The following is a 22750-nucleotide window of genomic DNA, read 5'->3' as shown; positions in this document are numbered from 1 at the left end:
GGGGGCGCGGGGGGCGCGGCGGCGGCGGCCGCGGTGCTGGTGCCGCTGTGCTCGGTGCGCGGCCGCCCCGCGCTGCTCTTCACGCTCCGCTCCCGCCGCCTCGCCGGCCCCCACAGCGGCGACGTCAGGTACCGGCGGGGGGAGCGGGCACCGGGGCCGGGCCGGCCCTGACCCCCCCGATCCCTCCCGCAGCTTCCCCGGTGGGCGGCGGGACCCGGCGGACGGGGACGCGGTGGCCACGGCTCTGCGGGAGACGCGGGAGGAGCTGGGGGTGGCGGTGGCAGCCACCAGCGTCTGGGGACAGCTTCGGACGCTGCCCGACCGGGTACTGGGGATCGGCGGGGCTTGGAGGCGCGGGAACAAGAACAAAAGGGCAGGGACACGGGGTGGGTTCAAGGTGACAGGGAAGGCGGCAGGGTCACTGGTGACGGGTTCAAGGTACAGGGACAAGGGTTCTGGCGTCATGGCTTTGGGGTGGCAAGGGCACGGGGTGACAGGGGTTTTGGAGACAGGAACAAGGCCGCAGGGACACAGAGAAGGAAGGGGTTCAGTTGACAGAGACAAAGCAGTAGGGACACAGGTGACAGAGGAGGGGCTCTGGGTGACAGGGTGCAGGTGGCTGGGGTCCAGGGGGACAGGAACACAGGTGAGGGGGGGTCGCAGGCAGCAGAGGATTGGAATGACAGGGAAAAGGCAGCAGGGTCATGGGTGACAGGGACAAAGCAACAGGGTCACGTGTGGCAGACTCGGGGGAACACGGGTGACGGGTGTTACAGGTGACGGCGATTCTGGGTGACAGGGACAGGTCAGCAGGAATACGGGTGACAAGATTTCTGGGGATTGAAGGTGATAGGACACAAGGCAGTGGCACTGGTGAGGGGGTGACACACAAGGGTGGGTGCCTGCACTGGGTGCAGGGTGGTCAGGCACGGGCACTTTGGGGAGGAGGTGTCACCCTGTCCCTTGCTGACACACCTTCCAGCATGGAATGACCGTGGCGCCCGTTGTGGCCAACCTGGGGCCGCTGGAGGCCTTGACTCTGAACCCCAACCCTGATGAGGTGAGTGACTCCTCCCCAGGCTGCTCCCCTTCCCGTGGCAGCCGCTCCGGTCACTGCGGTCTGTGCTGACAGGTGGAGGAGGTGTTCACGCTGCCCCTGGCTCACCTGCTCCGCGAGGAGAACCAGGGCTACACCCACTTCCGCACGGCCAGCGGCTACGGATACACCTTGCCCGTGTTCCTCAACGGCCCCCACAAGGTGTGGGGGCTCACAGCCATCATCACCGAGCTGACCCTGGAGCTGCTGGTGCCTGGCCGCTACCGCAGGAAGACCCACGTGCCTGCCCGGAAAGGCCCGGCCTGAGCGGGGAGGGCAGGGGGGGCTGTGGGGTTCCTGTGCCTCGGTTCTCCACCGTGCACGGGGGAAACGGCTCCGGGCCCTGCAGTGATGTCGCACACTGTGATTCAGTAAAAGCCATGTTTGGAACTGCCCTGGGCTCTGACTTGTGGAGTGTGGCCAAGACAGCTGTCCCTTGGCACGGGCACAGGAGGAGGAGTCCTGGTGCCACTGCAGCGGGGACAGGGAGTGTGGGGTCCCCAAGGAGGGACTGTCTGTTAGTGCCCTACAGCCATCGCCTCTGCCCCAGCCTCATGGAAATCTGGGATCTCCCCTCTGGGGTATCCAGGCCCCAGCTGTGTGACACCATGATCCCTGGGGATCTCCTGCTCCAGGGGCAGCAGGACCCAGAGGCCCTCTGCCCCGTCAGTCCCTTCCTACCATTTAATGTCCACAGCAGAGCCTGGGAGCACAGCAGCATTTATTGAGAACCCTCTGAGTGCTGCCAGCACCCCAGAACCCCCTTCCAAGCAGGAGAAGGGAGGTGTGGTGGTGAATCCTTATCCTGACGCCGCTCGGGCTTTGGCCTCGTTGAAGCGCCGCATCCTCTCCTCCAGCTCGGGGCGGAAGTGGCGGATGAGGCCCTGCATGGAGCGGGAGAATTGTTAATGGCGTGGGGGAAGGCTGCTGGCCCCTCCAATCCCTCTGGACCCTCACCTGCACGGGCCAGGCCGCGCCGTCGCCCAGGGCGCAGATGGTGTGTCCCTCGATCTGCTTGCTGATCTCCCAGAGCGCGTCGATCTCGGCGGCCTGCGCGTCGCCCCGCACAAACCGCGCCATCACCTTGTTCATCCAGTCCACGCCTGCGGGAATCGGGGTGGGGATGGGTCCCTGCGGTGCCCCGCCCGCAGCCCCTCAGCCACGGCCCCCACTCACCCTCCCGGCACGGGGTGCACTGCCCACAGCTCTCGTGCTTGTAGAACTCGATCAGGCGCGCGATGGCTTTGACGATGTCGGTCTGGGAAGAGAGGGAGGGTGAGGAAGGTGAGGGTCCCCCCGCGGCTGGGGGAGTCGGGGGGCCCATCCCTTACCGATTTATCCATGACGATGACGGCGGCCGTACCCAGCCCGCTCTGCGCCTGCACCAGGGAATCGAAGTCCATCAGCACCGTCTCACACACAGACTTGGGCAGCAGCGGTGTGGAGGAGCCGCCGGGGATGACGGCCAGCAGGTTGTCCCAGCCCCCGCGGACACCTCCTGCAAAGAGGAGGGTCAGGACAGGCAGCTCCAGCCCCGCTCCGGCCTGGCTCGGCCGCGGCACTCACCGGCGTGTTTCTCGATGAGCTCTTTCAGCGGCACCGACATCTCCTCCTCCACCGTGCAGGGCGTGTTGACGTGCCCCGAGATGTTGAAGAGCTTGGTGCCGGAATTCCGCTCCCGGCCGAAGCTGGCGAACCAGGCGCCGCCGCGCCGGCAGATCGTGGGGGCCACCGACACCGTCTCCACGTTGGCCACCGTGGTGGGACAGCCGAACACACCTGGGGGAACATTAGGAAAAAATTCCTCCCCGTGAGGGTGGTGATGCCCTGGCACAAGCGGCCCAAAGATGCTGTGGCTGCCGCATCCCTGGAAGTGTCCAAGGCCAGGTTCAATAGGGCTTGGATCAACATGGAATCATGCAGCCCATGGAAGTGGGGTGGAATGAGACAGTCTTTCCAGCTCCCTTCCAACCCCCACCATTCTATCAAACAGTGGGAGCTCTTAATGAACGTGGTGTTGGCTGTGGTGTTGTCCCTGAAGCAGGACGGTGTCCTGGGGACAACTTTTTAGGGGTGGCAGCTGGGAGCTCAGGACGGAGCTGTGGGGCCGTACCCACGTCGGCGGGGAAGGGGGGCTTGAGGCGGGGCTTCCCCTGCTTGCCCTCGATGGACTCGATGAGCGCCGTCTCCTCCCCGCAGATGTAGGCGCCGGCGCCGCGCACCACGAACACGTCAAAGGCGTATCCCGACCCGCAAGCGTCGCCGCCCAGCAGCCCGGCCTCGTAGGCCTCACGGATGGCCACCTGCAGGGGGCAGGGGGTGAGCCCGGGAGCGCCCCGGGGGCTGTGTGGGGCCGTGGGGCGCTCCCGCACCTGCAGGTTGGAGGCCTCGTTGTAGAACTCCCCGCGGATGTAGATGTAGGCGGCGCGGGCGCCCATGGCCCGCCCGGCCACCAGGCAGCCCTCCAGCAGCTTGTGCGGGTCGTGCCGCATGATCTCCCGGTCCTTGCAGGTGCCCGGCTCGCCCTCGTCCGCGTTCACCACCAGGTACTTGGGTCTGCGGGCAGCTCACGTCAGGGGCTCCCCGGGCCGGGGGAGCGCCCGGAGCTGCGCGGCCCCGCTCTCACCTCCCGTCCGGGGGTTTGTTCATGAAGCTCCACTTGAGCCCGGTGGGGAACCCGGCGCCGCCGCGGCCCCGCAGCCCCGAGGTCTTGATCTCGCCGAGGATCCAGTCCACGCCCTTGAGCAGGATCTCCTTCGTCTTGTACCAGTCGCCGCGGCGCAGCGCGCCCTGCAGCCTGCGGGCACCGGGCACGGTAGCACCAGGCACGGTAACACCGGGCACGGGGCACCGGGCACGGGGCACCGGCGCTCCCCGCGCTGCTCCCGCTACTCACCGCCAGTCGTGCCGCCCGTAGAGGTTGGTGAAGATCCGGTCCTCATCCCGCAGCGATCCGAACTGCGTCTTCTTGGGCGCCGTCTGCGGGGACACGCGGGTTCAGCACCGGCAACACCGGGACCGATACCGCATGGTCCCGGCGCTCCCCGCGCCGTCCTCGCTCACCGAGAAGGAGGCGGCGGGCAGGCGCCGCAGCGCCAGCAGCTGCCTGCCGGCCATGGCGGGGGCACCGGCACCGGGACCGACCACCGTCACCTTCAGCCGCCCCCGCGGTGACGTCAGGGGGAGCGCCGGCGGCGCGCCAGTGACGTCACTAGAGAGGATGGACCAGGACCGGCTTGGGGGCGGGGCCGCATGGAGGGGGCGGGGCCAGACCGGGGTGGGCGTTCACGAGGCGGGCTCGTGGCGCTGAGGGGGCGTGGTCTCGCTGGCGGCGCGCCGGCACGTGCCCCGCGCCCGGGCCCGGGTCGGGTTTCGGAGCCGAGCCCCCCGGGGCGCCCCGCTCCCCCCACAGCGCCCCGGGGGGTCGCTGCGCTCCACCCGATCTCCTGCGCTCCGCGGCGCGTCCCGGGGACGGCGGTGGCCTCGTCCCTGCGAGGGACGAGCGCAGGTTCGGGGCGATCTGGTTTCCTCCTCCTTGGCTCTTGGCGTGGGGAGCAGGAGCAGGAGCAGGAGCGGGCGGAATGTTCTTCCTCTTCCGCGGGCCGCAGCGGCGCGGCAGCGGCAGCCCCGCGCCCCCCACCAGCCGGGGCACCCCCCGGCGCCACGGCCCCGGGCGGAGGGGTGCCCGCGGCTCCCGCCCGGCCCCTCGGCTCAGGGGTCCCGGTACCGCCGGCACCGCGGGGAGCCAGGGCAGATTAAACCGTAGCGGTGCGTCCCCCATGGAGCTTCAGCGGGCTGCCGAGGGGCCGGGGCCCCGCCCGTCCCCCGCTTTTGGGCAGGTAACCGGCAGCGGGGACAGGGCCGGGGCACGGTGGGTGCCGGGGATCCTGCGTGCCCTCGCAGGGAGGCTGCGGGACCGGGGAACAGCTGGGCGGCTGCCCACATCTGGAGCAGGGCGGGCGAGCGGGGAATAATCCGGAGGATTATGCACGCGGGCGCGGCACCCACCCCCCCGCGCCTGCCCTGCATATCCCCAGATATTCCATAAAAACCTCAAATCCCCGGTGGCAGCCCCGCGGTCTGCGCCAGCCAGCCCCCCCCGGGGCCAGGCATGTCCTGCGGCTCGGGGGCAGCCCCCAGCCATGGGCAACTGCACCAAGACCCCTGAGCGGCGGCTCCCCAAGGTGCGGCAGGACACCCCGCGGGGCAGGAGCGGGAGGAGGAGGAGGAGGAGGAGGAGGGGGGCGTCCCTGCTTGGCCCCCCCTCGCCGCTGACGCCTGCTCCACCCGCAGGATGGGAAGCCACGCTCGGGCGCTCCAGGCTCCGGCGCAGGGGACCCTGAGGACGTGCTGGACGCGGCGCAGACCCCCCCGATGCAGGGATACTCGGTGCTGCAGGGGCTGGTGGGGCCGGCCTGCATCTTCCTGCGGCAGAGCATCGCCATCACCCAACGGGTACGCAACCGTCCCCTCCCCGTGTGCTGCCTGTGCTCCCGGGGGGCTTAGGGCAGAAACCCTGCGGGATTCCCGGGAGTAGGACCCCTCCTTCGTCTCTTCCCGTTCTCTCTTCCCCAGGACCGGGAGCTGCGGCCCGAGGAGATCGAAGGTGAGGCGCTGGGGAGGGGGTCCCGCTCGGGTGGGTGGCGGTGCCGGGGCGCTGGTGGTGACGCTGTGGTGTTCCCAGAGCTGAAGCAGGCGTTCCGGGAGTTCGACAAGGACCACGACGGATACATCAGCTACAAGGACCTGGGCGAGTGCATGCGGACCATGGGCTACATGCCCACAGAGATGGAGCTGATCGAGCTGTCCCAGCAGATCAGTACGTGGTGGGGCAGCGGGTGCCCATCCATCCCTGTCCCTGCCCCGCTGACACCCCTCTCCTGCCGCAGCCGGGGGCAAGGTGGATTTTGATGATTTCGTGGAGCTGATGGGCCCCAAGATGCTGGCGGAGACCGCGGATATGATTGGGATCAAGGAGCTGCGTGACGCCTTCCGTGAGGTACGGGGATGGCGGGGACAGACGGGTTGGCTGCCAGCGTGCCAGGCGTGGCCGGTGGCAACGGGACCTTGTCCGTAGTTTGACACCAATGGGGACGGACAGATCAGCATGGCGGAGCTGCGGGAGGCCATGCGCAAGCTCCTGGGGCAGCAGCTCAACTACCGGGAGGTGGATGAGATCCTCAAGGACGTGGATCTCAATGGCGATGGCCTGGTGGACTTCGAAGGTAGGAGCAGGGAAGGGGCCAGGAGCGCCCGCAGGGACATCTGGGACGTTGCAGGTGTGTGTTTCCCCCCGGCAGAGTTTGTGCGGATGATGTCGCGCTGAGGGCGTGCGTGCCAACGCGGGACCCAAGCCCCCCGTGCCTTACAGACGAGGGGGCCACGGAGGGACCCCCGGCTGCGGGGGCTGGGGCGGTGCCGGCGCAGCGGTGCCGGTGCCTGGGCGAGGCTGGGTGCCGGAGCTGCTCCGATGCTGAGGTCTGACCGTGGTGAGGGGCACCGGGGCCGAAGTCGGGACCCTTTTCTGCACAGGCTCGGCCGAGCTTCGACTACTCTCACCCTCATCTCTGCTCTCTCCCTGCATCGTCCCCCTTCCCACCCTAGAAGTCACACCATCGTGGTCCCCTCTCCTTCGGCTGTTCCCCATCCCTGCTGCTCATCCCCCCAGCCTCCCTTCCTGCTCTGTGTGCCGCACTGAGCCCCTCAGGCTCCCCCACACCAGGTTTAATGCGGACTGCACAGCATAACCCGCCCTGTCACCATGGTTTGAGCTCAGACCCAGCCCAGACCTGCCTGGGGTGAGGCATCCCTGCCCTTTCGGGGCTGGCACAGACCCTCAGGGATGTTCTTGCAGCCCCCAGCACAGGGGGGACTCCTGGCAGCCCAGCCAGGAGACCCTCCAGGAGAGAAATAAAGCATTCCTGGGTGGAAGGGCCTCAGCCAGCTGCAGGCAGGGCTGCTGTAGGTGCCCTCCCTGTCCTGGCTGCAGTTTTTGGGCCGATTTTGCCCTTTTGAAATGATAAAACTCTCTCCACAGACTTTTGGTTTGTGTTTTATGTTGTTTCCAAAGAGTTTATTTGTGATCGTGCTATCCACTGGTATCCCCCAAAACCCTGGACTTGAGTCTCACGGGAATCTCGCAGGGAGCCGGGACCGCGGGCACAGGGCTCCGGGGAATGCACGGCCGGCGGGTGGGGCCGGTTCCCCACAGTCCGGGCCGAGGTCCACCCCCGCAGAGTCGGGGCGCCCTGACCGGCGGCGGCTGGGGGCTGTGGGGTCCCTTGGCGTTGGGGGGAGAGCGCCGGTGCCGCTCCCGGTGCCGCTCCCGGTGCCCCCCCGTGCCTCGAGGCGGTGGCGCCGGTCGGTCACGTGGCCCCCGAGAGGACCCGCCGAGCGAAGGGGCGTGGCCTACTCAGAAGTCACGTGGTGGGAGAGGCACCGAGGGGGCGGGGCCGACGCCGCGTGTCTCCACGGTGACCGGCCGGCGGGCGCGCGGCGGCGTGATGACGTCGCGCTCGTGACGCGGCTGCGTCATCACCGCGAGCGCCGGCGGCGGAGGGGGGAGAGACCCGGGTCAGGCCGGGGCCGCGCAGCGCTACCGGGAACCGGGGCCGCCGCGCTCCGCTCCGGTTCCCGGCTTCCCGCCGGGCCGAGCGGGGCCGAGCTGAGCTGAAGAGAGGCGGGCACCGGCGATACAACCGGCGGGGCGAGCGCGGGGGCCGCACGCCGACCCCCGCCGCGGGGCTCCAGGGATCCGGGAGCGGCGGGCGGCCGTCGGGGGTGTCCTACAAGCCCATCGCTCCCGCCCCCGCTACCCCCGGAGCCGCCAGCGCCAGCCCCGCCCCGCCGGGGCCCGGGGCACCGTCCGCCGGTGAGAGAACGCCGCGGTAACCGCGGGGGACGGGGGGCACCGGGAGCGGAGAGGGACCGGCGGGGTGGAGGGGGGTACCCCGGGAAGGGGTGGTACCGGCTGAGGGAGGTACCGAGGAAGAGGGAGTGCGGCCGTGACCCTCAGTTTCTCGCAGCCACGAGTGTCCCGTCGCCCTCCGGTTCCGTCCCTGGCGCCGCCGCCCCTTTCCGGCCGCTCTTCAATGACTTCGGGCCGCCGTCCATGGGCTACGTGCAGGTGAGGCGCGGCGCCGGGGCCGGTGGGGCCGGGCGCGGCGGCGGGGGCGGCTCCCAGCCGCTCCGTCCCTGCTCGTCCCCCTGTTCCCGCAGGCCATGAAGCCCCCCGGGGCGCAGGGCTCGCAGAGCACCTACACCGACCTGCTCTCGGTCATCGAGGAGATGGGGAAGGAGATCCGGCCCACCTACGCCGGCAGCAAGAGCGCCATGGAGAGGCTGAAGCGGGGTAGGGGCAGGGTGGGGAAGCGGGCGGCCGCGGGGCTGCGCCCCCGAGGCTCCTCAGCCCCGCGGGGAGCCGCTGGAGGGGTGATTCGAGGTGTCCCTGTGCTTCTCCCCGCAGGGATCATCCACGCCCGGGCGCTGGTCAGGGAGTGCCTGGCAGAGACAGAGCGAAACGCCCGCACGTAACGGCAGCTGCCAGCCGGGACCCCCCGGGAGCTCCCGGTGGTGGCGGCGGGGGCGGGGGGGCCGCCGTGCTGCCCGAGCCCCCCCTCCCCGCGCTCTCCGCTCTTTATAAATGCGTGTTTTTATAAATAAAGGACAATGTTGGGACTTGGCCTCGGTGTGTCCCCGCGGGGGTGGGTCCCGATGGGGATGGTGGGACGCGGGGTAGAGGGGGGCCGTCGGGGGAGGGTTTGGAGCCGCGCTGGGTGGTGTCCCGGAGCTGAGAGTGCAGGAGTGATCGAACCACTCGCTGATCATTTAAAAACGTGGCTTTTTAAATAAAACACCGGGTTTTTCCGGGGGCGGCGGCGCCGGTACACGCGGAGCGCCCGTGAGTGGCGCTCGCTGCCTTCCGCTCTCTGACGTCACGGGGCCCCCCCTCACCTCCCTACGTCACGGCTGTCGCCGTGGGAACGGGCTGTGATGTCACGATCCGAAGGGCCGGTGCGGAGCGGCGCAGGTTTGGNGGGCGGGCGGGGGGAGTGGAGGGCCCGCGTTGCCATGGCAACGGAGCCGAGCCGAGTGGGGCCGAGCCGGGCCGAACCCGGGGCCGAGAGGGGCCGAGCGGTACCGGACTGAGCCGAACGTTGAACTGAGCCGGGCCGAACCTGGGGCCGAGGGTGGCCGAGCGGTACCAGACTGAACCGAACCGGGAGCCGAGCGGTACCGGACTCTGCCGAACCCAGGGCCGAGCTTTTCCGAGCCGGGCCGAGCGGTGCCGAGCGGTACCGGACTCAGCCGAGTGTGGTGCCGAGCCGGGTCGAACCCGGGGCCGAGCGTAGCCGAGCGGTACCGGACTGAACCGAACCCGGAGAAGGAGGGGCTCCGAGACGGGCCGAACCCGTACCGGGCTGAGCTGAGCGTGCCCCGAGCGGTTCTAAAGGGGTACCGAACCGGCCCGAGCTGTCCCGGAGCCGGCCCGGTGCGGTGTAACGGAAACCCCCTCAGGAGCTGCCCCCGCTGTGCCCCGCCGCCGCCATGCTGATCAAGGAGTACCACATCCTGCTGCCCATGAGCCTGGAGGAGTACCAGGTGGCCCAGCTGTACATGATCCAGGTGGGAATGCGGGGCTGAGCATGAGTGCCTGGGGGAGCTGCGGGGCCGAGCGGGGCGGGCTGGGGTTGCAGGGGGCTGCGGGATGAGCCTGGCGGCTGCGCGGGTATGGGGTTTGTGGGGCTGAGCCTGAGGGGTCTGGGGTCCAAGGGCCGAGCCTGAGGGGGTGCACAGGGCTGTGGGGCTGGGCATGGGGAGCTGGGGGGTGCAGGGATCTGGGGACTGTGACTGAGGGAGTGCAGGGGGCTGAGAGAGGCAGGAGATTGTAGCCTGAGGGGTGTAGTGGCCTCTGGGGAGGCATGAAGGGGGCAGGGGCTGAGCCTGGGGGTGCACGGGGGACACAGGCTGAGCATGGGGTGCTGGAGGGTGTGAGGGGGCTGTGGGGCTGAGTGTGGGGAGCTGGGGAGCTGTAGGGCTGAGCATGGAGCCTGGAGGGGCACGGCGGGGGGCTGAGGCTGATCCTAAGGGATCACCCTTGTAGGTTGCAGGGATTTCACTGAGGCTTCAGGTGGGTGCCGGCACATGGGGGCAGGAGTGTACACGGACCCGGGCGCCCCTGGGGGTGGGGTCTTGGGGCTTGGAGGGGCCGCACTGAGCCATCGTCTCCATGCAGAAGAAGAGCCGGGAGGAGTCGAGTGGCGAGGGCAGCGGTGTGGAGATCCTGGCCAACCGACCCTACAGCGATGGCCCTGGGGGCAGCGGCCAGTACACCCACAAGATCTACCACGTTGGCTCCCACATCCCCAGCTGGTTCCGGGCGCTGCTCCCCAAGGCTGCGCTCCAGGTGGAGGAGGAGTCCTGGAATGCTTATCCCTACACACGCACCAGGTGGGAGCTGGGAGGCGGCGGGGTGGGCTGCAGGACTGGCCATGCCCCTGGGCTCAGTCCTGTGCCTCTCCAGGTACACATGTCCCTTCGTGGAGAAGTTTTCCATTGAGATCGAGACGTACTACCGCCCGGATGCAGGGCAGCAGACCAACATCTTCAACCTGAGCGCGGCGGAGAAGAGGCAGAGGATTTTGGGTGGGTATGGCTGGCTTGGGGAGCTGGGCAGGGCACTGTGGCTGCTGAGATTCCCACATAATGCTTCTGGGATGGGTGTGTGCTTGTGACAGGGCCTTAGGGGCTCAACTTCACTCTTCTTGCTGGTCCTAATGTTTCAGGGGTGCTGGAAGGGAAGAGCTCCCTGCTCCGAGCTCCCTGCCCGCTCCCTCTCAGTGCTGCTGATTTAAGTTCCACATTAAAGATATTTTCAGGGACATTTTTGTCCTCTGCCTCTTCCCTTGCCTCTATTTCTGTTTGCAGCTTCTCCTTTCTAGTGCCAGCCTGCTCCCCTCTCCTTCCGTGTCCCAACCTTGTTCTGGCATGGATTTGCCTTCTTAGTCTCTCTCGGCGTACATGCGACCCCACACCTGGGTCCTGTGGGGTATTTTGGATCAGCTGGAGCAGGGAGAGCTGGAAAAGCATGTCCCCATTTTCCTACTCCCTGCCCTGCTTCCCCTCTCCCCAGGGCTTTGCTCCAGATCACTCTCTGGCTCCGTTCTGCTGGGACTGGTGGGCAGAACTGGGAGCTTGGGGTGGGAGTCTTCCCTCTCCACCGAGTTCCCGTTCTTGGTGGTGTGGACATGGTCAGTTCAGGCGCCAGAGAGTGGAATGTGACGTGCTGCCTCTTAAAATGGAGGCCCAAAATAGGCACTCGGAGGAAATGATTCATCTGACCTATTTCTCTCCCCGGCTCTTGCGGCACTGGGGATGTCCGGCCGGGACACCAACGGCTGGGACCTGGGGGCAGGAATTCTGCCCCTACTGCCCCTGGGAAGCCACCAGGGCCAAGCAGACGGCATCAGGGCATGGCCCTGTGCCCACTGCCTGGTTTTCCACTCTCTGTGCCCATCCGGTGGGCATTCCACAGGGCACTCAGCATCTCCAGTGACTTCTGCCTTCCACAGGGAGAAGGGTTGAAGTGGGACCAGCCCCAGAGTGGATCCCTCTGGGATTTCTCTGCCCTGGTGTCTTGTAGCACTGACAGATTTAAACCCCTCTCACGTTTCAAAGGGCAATGGAAAAACATGGTCTGGGTGATCCGCAGGGATAACTGCTTCCTTGGCAGCTTTCTCCCCGTGGCAAAAGCAAAGGGAGTTGGATTGTGATGGGAATGACACTGCCAGGAGCTGCTTGGGGACAGCAGGTCCTATCCCAGCTCTTTGCTGCTGTTATCCAAGATGCTTGGCATCATGCTGCACATTGCATCATTTTTGTGGATTCAGGGCATCTCTATTTTTCTTTTCCCCCTTTTTTCAGCCCGAGCTGGAGGAAGAGAGGCTGGCAGCACCTTGGGAACATCAGGGGGTGGGTTTGGCACACATGAATGGGTTTGGCACAGCCTGGAAATGGGGACAGTGCTGTGGGACGGTACTGGGAGCCAGTGGGGTGCCCTGCGATCCCCCAAACCATGACCTGGAGACGGGGCCGGGAAAGCCAAATTCTAGCAGATTTTGTGCTGGATTGAGCCTGAATGGCTGTTGGATTGTGTTTTCCTGAGTGTCGTTCAGGAGCCTTTCTCGGGTCTTGGAATGTCATCCTCATCTGGGGGGAACTCACCCTCATTTCAGGAAAGGTCACTTTTTTTGGGGGATGGGGCTCATTGCCCTCCCCCCGCCTCTGGCTCTCTGGAGGCTCCTGTGTCACATAGTAATTTTGCTGTGCCCTGTTTTTGGGGGACCCTCGGGCTTTTTGCGGTGGGGAGCCGGGAGCTGTGCCAAGCTGCCCCATGTGCTGTCCCTGTCCTCAGCCCCCATGTCCCCCAGGGTGGTTGGGGTCACTCTGCAGCTGCCAGGTCTGCCAGCTAATGCACGTAGGTGTGTCAGCCCCGGCTCTCCCCAGCTCCCAGACCCTCCCTCCCTGTGCTGCTCCCTGGAATGCTGGATTGGGGTCCCACGTGGGGACAGAGATGTCTTTGGCTGCACCAAGGGTGTCTGTGATGTCCTAGCCGTGGGATTTTATATGTTCTATTAGGAAATTCTTCCCTGTGAGGATGGTGAGGCCCTGACATAAGTTGCCCAGAAAAACTGCAGATGCTCCATCCCTGGAAGTGTCCAAGGCCAGGTTGGATGGGGCTCGGAGCAACCTGGGATAGTGGAAGATGTCCCTGCCAATGGCAGAGGGTGGAATGCGATGATCCATAAGGTCCCTTCCAACCAAAGCCATCCCAGGTTTCTATGATTCCAGAACTCCAAGATTTTAGAATTCTCAGACAGAGAGTGTTTGCTGCCAGCTGTGTTGGGTGCATGGCTCATATGAATAATTTGACCTTATTTTTGTCCCGTTTTCCTTATTTTCCTACCTGTGCCCCCTTGCCAAGCTGCGGGGTGACAAGTGCTGTTCTCCCCACAGACACCATTGACATTGTGCGTGATCCCATCTCCCCCGGGGAATACAAGCCCGAGGAGGATCCCAAACTCTACCACTCATCCAAGACGGGCCGGGGGCCACTGGGGGATGACTGGCTGGAGGCAGCAGCAGCCAGCGGGCCCCTCATGTGTGCCTACAAGCTCTGCAAGGTGGAGTTCCGATACTGGGGGATGCAGTCCAAGATCGAGCAGTTCATCCATGACGTGGGTGAGTTCGGACCCGTGGGTTGCTGGAGGGTCATTTGGGCAGCCGTGGGATCACGCTGGACTCGCTTCCTCCCTTCTCCCCCTAGGTTTGAGGAAGGTGATGCTGCGCGCCCACCGCCAAGCCTGGTGCTGGCAGGATGAGTGGACGGACCTGACGATGGAGGATATCCGGCAGCTGGAGGAGGAGACGGCGCGAATGCTGGCACAGAAGATGGCCAAGTGTGGCGAGGGCGAGGAGCCACCCGCGGCTGGGGTCAGCCCTGAGGGGCAGCCGGAGCCAGATGGTCCTGGCGGTCAGGAGGAGGCTGAGCTGCAGGCAGGGACCGATACCTCCTCGGATGATGCATTTGCCAAGCAGTGGTCCACTTCTTCCCGGTCTTCCTACTCTTCACAGCATGGAGGTGAGACCAGGTCCGGTGTGGTTTTGTCCTGGATGCTGCGGTTCTCCACAGGAGATGTGTCAGGGGACTGTTTTGCCTGGCTTGGTTCTCCTGGGCTGGGGCTCTGGGTGTCCCAGGTCTGGTCCCAGTTGTCTTGAAGGGGCCCTGGATGACCCAGGAATGGTTCTGGATCTCCTGGAGGGACTCTGGGTGACCCAGGGATGGCCCCAGAGCTCCCTGGACATGTGGGTCCATGCCCAAGGGGAGCTGTGGGGCAGGAGAGGGGGTCTCTGTGCAGGGGGCTGTGAGTGCTGACCCCCTATGGGTGGTAGGGGGCGTGTCTCCTCAGAGCCTGTCGGAGTGGCGGATGCAGAACATTGCCCGGGACTCAGAGAACAGCTCCGAAGAGGAATTTTTCGATGCCCACGGTACTGGCACCATCTTGGAATAGGCTGGGTGGGGGCAGGGGCATTTGAGGATGGGTGTGCAGGCACAGGAGTGTCCCCCCACCCACGCTTCCCTCCTGCCTCTGCAGAGGATCTGTCTGACAGCGATGAAGTCTTCGCCAAGGAGATGACCAAGTGGAGCTCCAATGACTTCTTGGACACGCTTGAGCGGCCAGTGGAGCTGGATGAGGCACTGGGTGAGCTCTGGAGGTGCTCTGGCCCCAAATCCTGAGGTGGAAGTCCTGGGAGGGGCCTGATTCCCACCTGGAGAACCCAGCTGCCTCACCAGGGCTGTGTGCTCGCAGGGGACGGAGCCGGTGTCACCAAGGGGGATGGTGAAGGATTGGGAACATCCAGCTTCCCTGAGGTGCGTGTCCCCTCCCTCGGGCCATGCCCTCCTGCCGTGTCCCCCAGCTTGACTGCTCTCCTTCCTGCAGGGCGGCACAGCAGAGAGCACGGAGCAGATGTGTCGGATCCACGCGCTCTTCCTCATCCTCCACAGTGGGAACATCCTGGATCAGGGAGCGGGCGAGCCGGGCTCCAAGCAGGCGGATGTGCAGACGCTGGCGGCCACCTTTGATGCTGTCACCCGCGTCCACTTTCCCGAGGCACTGGGACATGTGGCCCTGCGCCTGGTGCCCTGCCCGCCCATCTGTGCTGCAGCCTACGCCCTTGTCTCCAAGTATGGATTCCCGCTGGGAAAGCAGGGGACTGGGGAGATGGTATCCTCGGAGAGGGGACTTCAATTCTGGTGGGACATTAAGGACTGGGGAGGAGATGTGAGTTAACTCCTGGTGCAGTGTCTTGGGGCAAGCAAGTGTTCTGTGGTGAGATGGAATGGGGTACATATAATTCCTGTTGTGGTATTCCAGGCCATGCAGGTGTTTTGGTGTGGGATGAGGACAGTAGGGCAGGATGGGATGGGATAGGATGGGGTTAATTCCTCGTGCAGCATCCTGGGTTGAGCAAGCATTGTGCAGAGAGAGGCAGCATGGAATGGCGTGGATTGGATGGGATAGGGTAACTCTGGATACAGCATCCCGGGTGAGCAACTGTCTTGTGGTGGGAGGGAACAGGATGGGGATTACTCCTGGTGTGGCATCCCGGGGTGAACCAGTACCATGCAGGTAGATGAGGATGTCAGAACAGTCATGTTCATCCCTCGCCATGTCTCCTCAGGCTCAGCCCTTACAGCCATGACAGGGACAGCCTGTCTAGCAGCCAGGACCACATCCCACTGGCAGCGCTCCCACTGCTGGCCACCTCCTCAGGCACCTATCAGCAGGCCGTGGGCACCGTCATCACCCGTGCCAACCAGGCCTACTCAGCCTTCCTGCACTCCGGAGAGGGGACTGGCTTCTGTGGCCAGGTGAGGTGGAATTTGGGGGGAAGCTTGTCTCTGGGGTCCAGCTGTGACCCTGCATGGAGGGTTTAGGGATTTCAGCCTCCTTGTGGATCTGTGGTCTCCGCAGGTGGTGCTGCTGGGGGACTGTGTGGGCGGAATCCTGGGATTTGATGCCCTGTGCCAGAGCCGGGCGGGCTCAGGGGGCAGCCGGAGCAGCAGCCGCCGTGGCAGTCTGGTGAGTGCCTTGCATTCCAACAGCCCCTGGGGAGGGTTTGGGGGTTCACTGGAGGCTACATGGGATCTGGATGTTTGCTGCCTCTCCCTGCAGAGCACAGAGCCCATCTCCCCAGAACAGTGTGGCGGCCTGGACCCGCTGGCTGATGGAACAGAGGGAGCGCCAGTATTGGGCCAAGCCAGCCCTGAGCCCCCAGGGACACAGGGGGACAGCCAGCAGCACAGCTCCACGAGCAGGTGAGCCCAAGGGGGATGGTTTGCTATATTGTGCTTTATGGGAAGGGTGCAATTCCCATCTGCTCCAGGCTGGGAAGGAGCATTTCATGGAGGCTACCTGCCCTGGGGGGATCTTCCTGGAGCTCCTCTGGGATAACAGGGCCACACCAGGCACAGCTTTGCCTTCAGGATGGTGGGAATGCGATGTTGCCATCCCTCCCCATGCCCACTGTCTCTGCTGTCCCAGCCTGCAGGCCAGCGAGGCCCCGCTGGAGGCAGAGGCAGTCCGGAGCAGTGCCATGGCACTGGATGGGGCAGAGGGTGCCAGCACCCGCCTCGAATTTAAGGTATCCGGCTTCTTCCTCTTCGGTTCCCCACTGGGGCTGGTGCTCGCGCTGCGCAAGACCGTCATGCCTGCTCTGGATGGTGAGGATCCCCGCCTGCCACAGTGCCAGCCCCTGACCCTCCCTGCAGGGCTCAAGTCCCTGAATCATGCTCACCTGACAAGCCTGAGCTCCCCAGGACCACCCCAGAGGGCCCTGCTTGGGTTTGAGCCCCTCGCACGCCTAGCCCTGGCTGTGTGGGTGTTGGTGGGTGGCTGAGTGTTCCTGCTCTGTGCCAGCCTCAGCCTATCCCTGGTGCCCCAAATTTCCCTGTCTAGCCTTTCCTTTTGCTGTGTCCTGCTTTACTCCTCCTGGGTGTTTTGCTCCTGGTGCACCCCTGACCCTGCTCTGTGCTGCAGTGGCCCAGCTGCGTCCTGCCTGTGAGCAGATCTACAACCTCTTCCACGCCGCCGATCCCTGTGCCTCCCGCCTGGAGCCCCTCCTGGCCAAGGCCTTCCATGCTGTGCCCCCACTCAGCGTGCCCCGATACCAGAAGTACCCCCTGGGTGATGGCACCTCGTCCCTGTTGGGTGAGCAGGTTCCCACCGGGCTGGTGCCAGGCAACCTGGGGCCACGTCAGGGTACCAAGAGCACCCCCATCCTGGCTGGGTGTGGGTAGAGGGATGTGCAAGCCCTTCCCACCACTCTGGGGCACTGCTGGAGGGGTGTCTTGGGGTGGTGGGTGTTCCCAGGGGCTCTGGGTGTGCTCACTCAGTTCTCTCTTCAGCGGAGGCCCTGCAGACACACTCTGCCCTGTTCCTGCCCAAAGTGGATGTGGCTGCTCCCCCTACCCCCACTGGCAGCTTTGGGGGCTTCTGGAAGGGCAATGAGCCGGCAGAGCCCCCCACTCCTGCCAGCACCAGCGAGGTTGTCAAGAGTGAGTGTCATCCCCACCCACCCCATCCCATGTGGGCACCTTAGGCTGCACAACAGGGGATGAGATCTGGAAGAGGCTTCATTCTAGCTCTCCCTGCAGTCCTGGAGCGCTGGTGGGGCCCGAAGCGCATTGACTACTCTCTGTACTGCCCCGACGCCCTGACTGCCTTCCCCACCATCACCCTCCCCCACCTCTTCCACGCCAGCTACTGGGAATCCTCCGACGTGGTGGCCTTCATCCTGCGCCAGGTATGGTGGACCCAGTGGGGGGGGTGGCAAGCTGGGGCTGGCGGAGGCTGAGCTGGTCCCGTGCTGTTGGCAGGTGATGGAGAAAGAGGGGCCACAGCCTGCGGAGAGCGAGGAGAGCTCCATCTACAGCCCCGCCATCCCGCGGGAGAAGTGGCAGCGCAAGCGCACCCAAGTGAAGATCCGGGTATGTGGCCAGTGGGAGGCCACCTGGGGCATCCTGGGGTGTGTGGGTTCTGGGACAATCCCACAGCCCAGTGGTGTCCCAGTGGCACCTCAGGAGCTCCCCCAGGAGCTGCTGAATACCCCATGTGCCTGCAGAACGTGACGGCCAACCACCGTGCCTGTGATGTCATCGTGTGTGAGGGCAAAGCGCAGGTCCTCAGCGGGCGCTTCATGTACGGACCCCTGGATGTGGTGACACTGACTGGGGAGAAGGTATTGCTGGGCTCAGGGGACCACCAGGACCCCTCAAACAGGGTGGGGTGTCCAGGACCGGGCATGGGGCTGGTGTCACCCACAGTAGGGGGAAGGATGTGGTTAACAGGACCCTGTATGGGATGGCAGGAGAAGTTTATAAGGACCTGTGTGGGGATGCAGCAGGATGTAGGGGTCCAGCCTGTGACCAGCCTGTTTTCCTCTCTCAGGTGGACATCTACATCATGACACAGCCACTGTCAGGGAAGTGGCTGTACTATGGCACCGAGGTGACGAGTGGCAGCGGGCGCGTGACCTTCACCATCCCTCCAGACAAGGCTCTGGCCATCGGGATCTACCCTGTGCGCATGGTGGTCAGGTGAGGCGTTGCCTCAGTTTCTCCTCCAGCCCTTTTGGCAGAGCTACACCTGCTGTTCTGGCAGCAGAGCTGGTGCTGAGCCACCACCTACCTCTGCCTTTGCAGAGGGGACCACAGCTACGCCGAGGCGTACCTGACCGTGGTGGCCCGTGGCACCGAGTCCGTTGTGTTTAGCATTGATGGCTCCTTCACTGCCAGCGTCTCCATCATGGGCAGTGACCCCAAAGTGCGGGCGGGGGCTGTGGATGTTGTAAGGTGGGTGCCCTTCAGTCAGGGAGTCGGTCTCCCCATCTTTAATGGAGTGACAGCTCAGTTGGGGGGTGTCAGAGTGGGGACAAGGGGGAGGGTATTCCATCACTTCCTTGCTTCCAGCACATCATCTCTATGCTGGTGCCCTATTGTGGAAAATAATCCTCTCCAAGTCTGGATGTGGTCTCCAGAGCTCTGCTGTGCCTTCTCCTTGATAAAATCCCTGGGAGCAGGGAGGTTTTGGAGGCAGCACCCACACATGCTGTATTGGGAGATCCCAGCTTCCCATAGCAGGACTGTCTCCACACAGGCTCCTGGCAGCCACCCATCTCCCCTCCTAGGCACTGGCAGGACTCAGGGTACATGATCATCTACGTGACGGGGCGCCCCGACATGCAGAAGCACCGTGTGGTGGCCTGGCTCTCCCAGCACAACTTCCCCCACGGTGCCGTCTCCTTCTGCGACGGGCTCACCCACGACCCCCTGCGCCAGAAAGCCGCCTTCCTGCAGAGCCTGCGCACCGAGGTGGGCATGGGGATGCTGCCAGGACACAGGGCTGGTGCTGGGTGTGGGCTGTGCTGAATCCTGTGCACCTCTGCATCCTGGAGATGCTGGGAGCTGGATTGCATTGCCATGGCAGAGCGGGAAGCTTCTCAGGGCAGCTCCCAGCCATCCCTCTTAACATGAGGGTGTCCAAGCTCTTAGGGGTAGCTGTCCCTGTGGGAAGGGTTGTTCCTTGCCCTTAATGCTCTTGTCCCTGGGCAGGCAGAGATCTCCATAGTTGCTGGCTATGGCTCCACCAAGGATGTGTCGGTCTACAGCTCACTGGGACTCGCGCCAGCACACATCTACATTGTGGGACGGGCTGTCAAGAAGTTCCACAACCAGTGCCAGGTATGCTGGTGGCAGGGTTGGGGACAGACGGGGGATGCAGGGGATGATGGCTGACCCCCCCAGCTGGCTGTGGCCACTGGCTCAGGCTGTCTGTGTGTCCTGCAGTTCCTCTCTGAGGGTTATGTTGCCCACCTGGCCCAGTTGGAAGCCGCAGCCCTGGCTCACTCCCCCAAGGGCCCCCCACGACCTGTGCTGGGCAAAGGCACCTATGGCTGCCCGGCGCCTGTGGACTTCCTGCGGAAGCAGAGCCAGCTCCTGCGCTCCCGGGGCTCCAGCCAGGCAGAGCGGGATGGGGGGCCCCCCTCAGCACCCCCTGGCTTTTCCCGGACCAAGCCACGCAGCATCAGCCTCAAGCTGGAGGGTGAGGAGTGAGGGTGGCATGGCCATGTCCCCCTTCTGCCACATCCCTGATTTCCCAGCAAGGAGCACCTGGGGACAGAGCTAGTGCTGGGCCATGAGGCCATTGCAAGGAGATGAGGGTGCTGGGTCCCCTGAGACCAGGGGGTGCTGGGAGAAGGCTCAGAGCCCCCCAGAGGACCAGAGTGATACCCTCCGGGCAGAACCACCCTGGGTCCTCCCTGCTGCCCCCAGCCCCACCCCCTCTGGTCCTTTGGGGCTGTTGGGCAGTGCCCAGTGGGGTCTGCACCCCAGGGTCATTATCCCTGTGCAGAACTGGGGGCTGTGGCTGTACCCCAGAGTGAGTGGCACCTCCCCACCTATTTATTTCCATCTGGTGTCATGGCACAGGGCTGGGTTGGGGTTCCAGAGTGGTTCCTCTGTTCCCTTTTGTTTCGGTGTTGAATAAAGAGATGTTATGACAAGGTGCCAGCACCCATGAGTCTGCTCTGTGCCTGTGGCCGCAGGGTTCCCACCCACTGGGAAAGCCCCGGGGAGCCTCCAGGGACACCACGTCCCACAGGGAGATGGCTGTGGGGCACAGCAGTTGGGTCACAAGCAATTCAGGACAGGGAAAAGAGCCTGGGGTGTGTGGGCTGTGCCGGTGCTGATACTCTCCCCCTCTCCAACTTGGTTTCCCTTCATTTTACCTCTAGCAGTAAATTTTTGTAGTGACCAGGGGGTGTGACTGGTTTTACTTGAGTTTATCTTGGCGTAGCATGATCAGAGATTTATAGAGATAGCAGGAACAAGCTGTTACTCTATATAAAATATTCCCGACACTGACATGACAAGAGGAGACACTGGTTTGGGATGATAGCAGCAGCCTGGATAAGTGACAATGGTGTGGCACGGAGAACAGGCATGAACGGGTTGGAGCTGGGGCCGAGGCTCAGTGCCGCCCCTCCATGGCCACCATAAAGTATAAAAACATCAAATAAGTGATAAAAGTTGGCAGGAAGCAGCAGGCTCTTGTCACCCATGCGTCCCTGGCGTGACGATGAGCCCCGGCTGTGTCCCCAGGCCGTGGCGAGCTCCGGGGCCATTTCCACTGACTTCAAATAAGTAAAATCTGTATTAAACATTAATAAACATCCATGACCATTCCACATGTGGAATATCTAAAAGAACCTGTCCCGAGAGCACTGGGCTCTCCCTTGCAGCCACGGACTCTACTGGGAGAAGATGCCCTTGAAGCGGATCTTGTCTTCGGCGTCCTTCTCCCGCAGCCGCGCTTCCAGGCTCCGCAGCTCCTTGGAGACCACGGGGCGCAGCGAGGGGTCGAGTGCCAGGACTTTGGCGAAGTCAGCCTGCGCCTCGGCCACGTTCCACACGGCCGCGTGGGCCTTGCCCCGCTTGAAGTAGGCCTTGACGTTGTCTGTGGGGAGAGAGCCAGGGTGAGCGGAGCACGGGGGTGTCCTGGTGCCCTGCACAGCCACCTGGGATGGCTCGTGGCTCCTTACCCTCGTACTTGTTGAGGATGGAGGAGCAGTGGTCCAGCACCTCGTAGTACTCCTCACACTGCAGCTTGCACTGGCAGTAGTTTAAGAGCAGGGGTGTGATCTTCTGGTCGAGCTCGATCCAGTCTGGAGAGCCTGGCTGCTCCTGTGGCAGACAGAGCAGGGAGAGTGAGGGACAGCTCTCAAGCCCTGCATTCCTGAGGATGCCTGTGTGGATCTGGGGAGACCCACCTTCATCTGCAGGTTCTTGAGACAGGCGATGGCATCGTAGTATTTGGCAGCTGCCTCAGACACCTTGCCCTGCCGGTACAGCTCATTGCCTTCCTTATGGATCTGGGGCACAGCCTGGAGCTTCTCCTCATCTGTCATGGCCCATGGGTCCTGCTGGTAGGAGCCGGGTGGCTCCACCTGCCAGCACCCCATCATGGAATCAGAGAACAGGATCATGGAATCGTTTAGGTTGGAGAAGACCTCTAGAGTCATGGAGTCCTGCACTGCCAGGGCCACTACTAAACCACATCCCACATGCCACATTTGTGTGTTTTCTGGACACTTCCACCCCGAGCTCCCCATGCCGGCACCTCACCTTCAGCACCTCGATGTCAAAGATGAGGGGCTGGGGGTTCTTCTGGAGCTCGTCGAGGTCGGGGTACCCCAGGGAGTAGTGCTCGTGCATCTGGGCGATGCTGCAGCAGTGCCGCTGCCCCTCCAGCGGGTCCTTCCCTGCTGCGATGTTCCGCAGGCTCTTGGACACTAGCGGGTAAAGCACCACGTGCTGCGGGAGGGAAGGGAGCCGGAATTTGAGGTGGGCGGGGGGAAAATTTTAGGACGCTCTAGCCTCGAACCCCGCGCCCACGACATAAAGTCACCGCCCACCCGCACAGGCCACGCCCCCGGACACCAGACCACGCCCCCGGCGGGTCCCGGTCCCGCCCACCTTGGCGTCGCAGCGGAAGCGCGCGCGCTCGCCGGGCCGCATGGTTCGCAGCGCCGCTTCCCACACCGGCAGCTTGAACTTTTTCCCGGCGATGAGCTCCATGGGCTTCCCCCGCGCCCTGCTGTCGTCCACCGGCGTCTCCTCATCGCCGCACCGCAGCGTCCGGTAGTGGAAAGTGGCCTGAAGGAGCAGGAGGAGCCCGCGGCGTCACCATGGCGACGCAGGCGGGGGAGGGGGTGGGGAGGACGCGCATGCGCGCCTTCCCCGCCGCGTTCCGCTTCCCACATCCCCCCACCCCGCCCGTCCCCCCGCAGACCTGACCTTGGTGCCGTCGCGGAAGTCTGGCAGCGGCCCGGTGCCCTCCCGCAGCACCTCCTTGTCCACGCCGTCCGCCCGCAGCTGTTCGACTTGCTGCGCCATCGCGCCCGCTCCGCCCGCGCCGCCAGCCCTGGCTCGGCCGCCTCCGCCGCCGCTCGGTTCTTTCCTGACAGTCGCGGCTGCGCGGGGCTCCCCCTGCTGGCCCGGGGGTGGCGCTGCGGGGCGGGGGCCCCGGGAAT

At 64.6% G+C, this 22750-nt stretch overlaps 6 protein-coding genes across 17 annotated transcripts in view; 4 read left to right on the top strand and 2 right to left on the bottom strand.

Annotated features, from left to right (window-relative positions):
- The window catches only part of NUDT8 (nudix hydrolase 8), a 2023-nt gene extending 533 nt beyond the window's left edge, over positions 1 to 1490 (top strand). Inside the window, exons 2-5 of one of the 3 annotated variants that reach the window (XM_041465210.1) lie at positions 6 to 128; positions 193 to 325; positions 983 to 1060; positions 1133 to 1490. In XM_041465210.1, coding sequence (XP_041321144.1) covers positions 6 to 128; positions 193 to 325; positions 983 to 1060; positions 1133 to 1363 — 565 coding nt within the window. In that variant the 3' untranslated portion in view covers positions 1364 to 1490. Of the gene's footprint in view, positions 129 to 192; positions 326 to 982; positions 1061 to 1132 lie in introns of all 3 variants that reach the window. The other 2 variants (XM_041465209.1, XM_041465211.1) reach the window with 2 other exon arrangements.
- Positions 1491 to 1799: 309 nt separating this feature from the next.
- Positions 1800 to 4315, bottom strand: NDUFV1 (NADH:ubiquinone oxidoreductase core subunit V1). Its single transcript, XM_041465188.1, has 10 exons — positions 4160 to 4315; positions 3993 to 4075; positions 3723 to 3893; positions 3469 to 3652; positions 3210 to 3399; positions 2663 to 2875; positions 2428 to 2594; positions 2273 to 2354; positions 2054 to 2199; positions 1800 to 1980 (listed from the first exon to the last, which is right to left on the bottom strand). The coding sequence occupies exons 1-10, from the start codon at positions 4211 to 4213 to the stop codon at positions 1897 to 1899; spliced, it is 1374 nt and encodes a 457-aa protein (XP_041321122.1). The 5' UTR covers positions 4214 to 4315; the 3' UTR covers positions 1800 to 1896.
- Positions 4316 to 4325: 10 nt separating this feature from the next.
- CABP2 (calcium binding protein 2) lies at positions 4326 to 6595 on the top strand. 5 transcript variants are annotated; one of them, XM_041465196.1, is made up of 7 exons: positions 4481 to 4935; positions 5390 to 5551; positions 5672 to 5702; positions 5781 to 5915; positions 5986 to 6095; positions 6174 to 6321; positions 6397 to 6595. In XM_041465196.1, the coding sequence occupies exons 1-7, from the start codon at positions 4678 to 4680 to the stop codon at positions 6420 to 6422; spliced, it is 870 nt and encodes a 289-aa protein (XP_041321130.1). In that variant the 5' UTR covers positions 4481 to 4677; the 3' UTR covers positions 6423 to 6595. The 5 variants fall into 5 exon arrangements, with proteins under 5 accessions (XP_041321131.1, XP_041321130.1, XP_041321129.1 ...); XM_041465198.1 differs by having other exon boundaries at positions 4797 to 5280; XM_041465195.1 differs by having other exon boundaries at positions 6174 to 6595.
- Positions 6596 to 7973: 1378 nt separating this feature from the next.
- CDK2AP2 (cyclin dependent kinase 2 associated protein 2) lies at positions 7974 to 8773 on the top strand. Its single transcript, XM_041465220.1, has 3 exons — positions 7974 to 8222; positions 8315 to 8447; positions 8562 to 8773. Exons 1-3 carry the CDS (start codon positions 8208 to 8210, stop codon positions 8627 to 8629), a joined length of 216 nt encoding a protein of 71 aa, XP_041321154.1. The 5' UTR covers positions 7974 to 8207; the 3' UTR covers positions 8630 to 8773.
- Positions 8774 to 8911: 138 nt separating this feature from the next.
- On the top strand, positions 8912 to 20223 carry PITPNM1 (phosphatidylinositol transfer protein membrane associated 1). 6 transcript variants are annotated; one of them, XM_041465152.1, is made up of 24 exons: positions 8912 to 9125; positions 9614 to 9721; positions 10332 to 10546; positions 10620 to 10741; positions 13112 to 13336; positions 13422 to 13736; positions 14048 to 14143; positions 14251 to 14358; positions 14467 to 14528; positions 14599 to 14843; positions 15341 to 15530; positions 15634 to 15741; positions 15835 to 15977; positions 16204 to 16382; positions 16699 to 16869; positions 17067 to 17216; positions 17316 to 17464; positions 17538 to 17648; positions 17783 to 17899; positions 18109 to 18257; positions 18363 to 18512; positions 18848 to 19031; positions 19272 to 19400; positions 19486 to 20223. In XM_041465152.1, the coding sequence occupies exons 2-24, from the start codon at positions 9644 to 9646 to the stop codon at positions 19843 to 19845; spliced, it is 3756 nt and encodes a 1251-aa protein (XP_041321086.1). In that variant the 5' UTR covers positions 8912 to 9125; positions 9614 to 9643; the 3' UTR covers positions 19846 to 20223. The 6 variants fall into 6 exon arrangements, 4 of the variants coding, with proteins under 4 accessions (XP_041321086.1, XP_041321087.1, XP_041321085.1 ...); XM_041465153.1 differs by lacking the exon at positions 8912 to 9125 and having other exon boundaries at positions 9136 to 9721; positions 19506 to 20223; XM_041465151.1 differs by lacking the exon at positions 8912 to 9125 and having other exon boundaries at positions 9136 to 9721.
- A 253-nt stretch (positions 20224 to 20476) lies between these two features.
- Positions 20477 to 22717, bottom strand: LOC121352337 (aryl hydrocarbon receptor interacting protein). The gene is made up of 6 exons (XM_041465190.1): positions 22515 to 22717; positions 22194 to 22373; positions 21843 to 22031; positions 21488 to 21664; positions 21260 to 21401; positions 20477 to 21174 (listed from the first exon to the last, which is right to left on the bottom strand). The coding sequence occupies exons 1-6, from the start codon at positions 22611 to 22613 to the stop codon at positions 20969 to 20971; spliced, it is 993 nt and encodes a 330-aa protein (XP_041321124.1). The 5' UTR covers positions 22614 to 22717; the 3' UTR covers positions 20477 to 20968.
- Positions 22718 to 22750: the final 33 nt, after the last annotated feature.

Source organism: Pyrgilauda ruficollis, unplaced genomic scaffold (genome assembly GCF_017590135.1).
Source record: "Pyrgilauda ruficollis isolate IOZ18807 unplaced genomic scaffold, ASM1759013v1 scaffold187, whole genome shotgun sequence".
NCBI classification, from domain to species: domain Eukaryota; kingdom Metazoa; phylum Chordata; class Aves; order Passeriformes; family Passeridae; genus Pyrgilauda; species Pyrgilauda ruficollis.
This window is presented reverse-complemented; position numbering and strand designations above follow the sequence as displayed.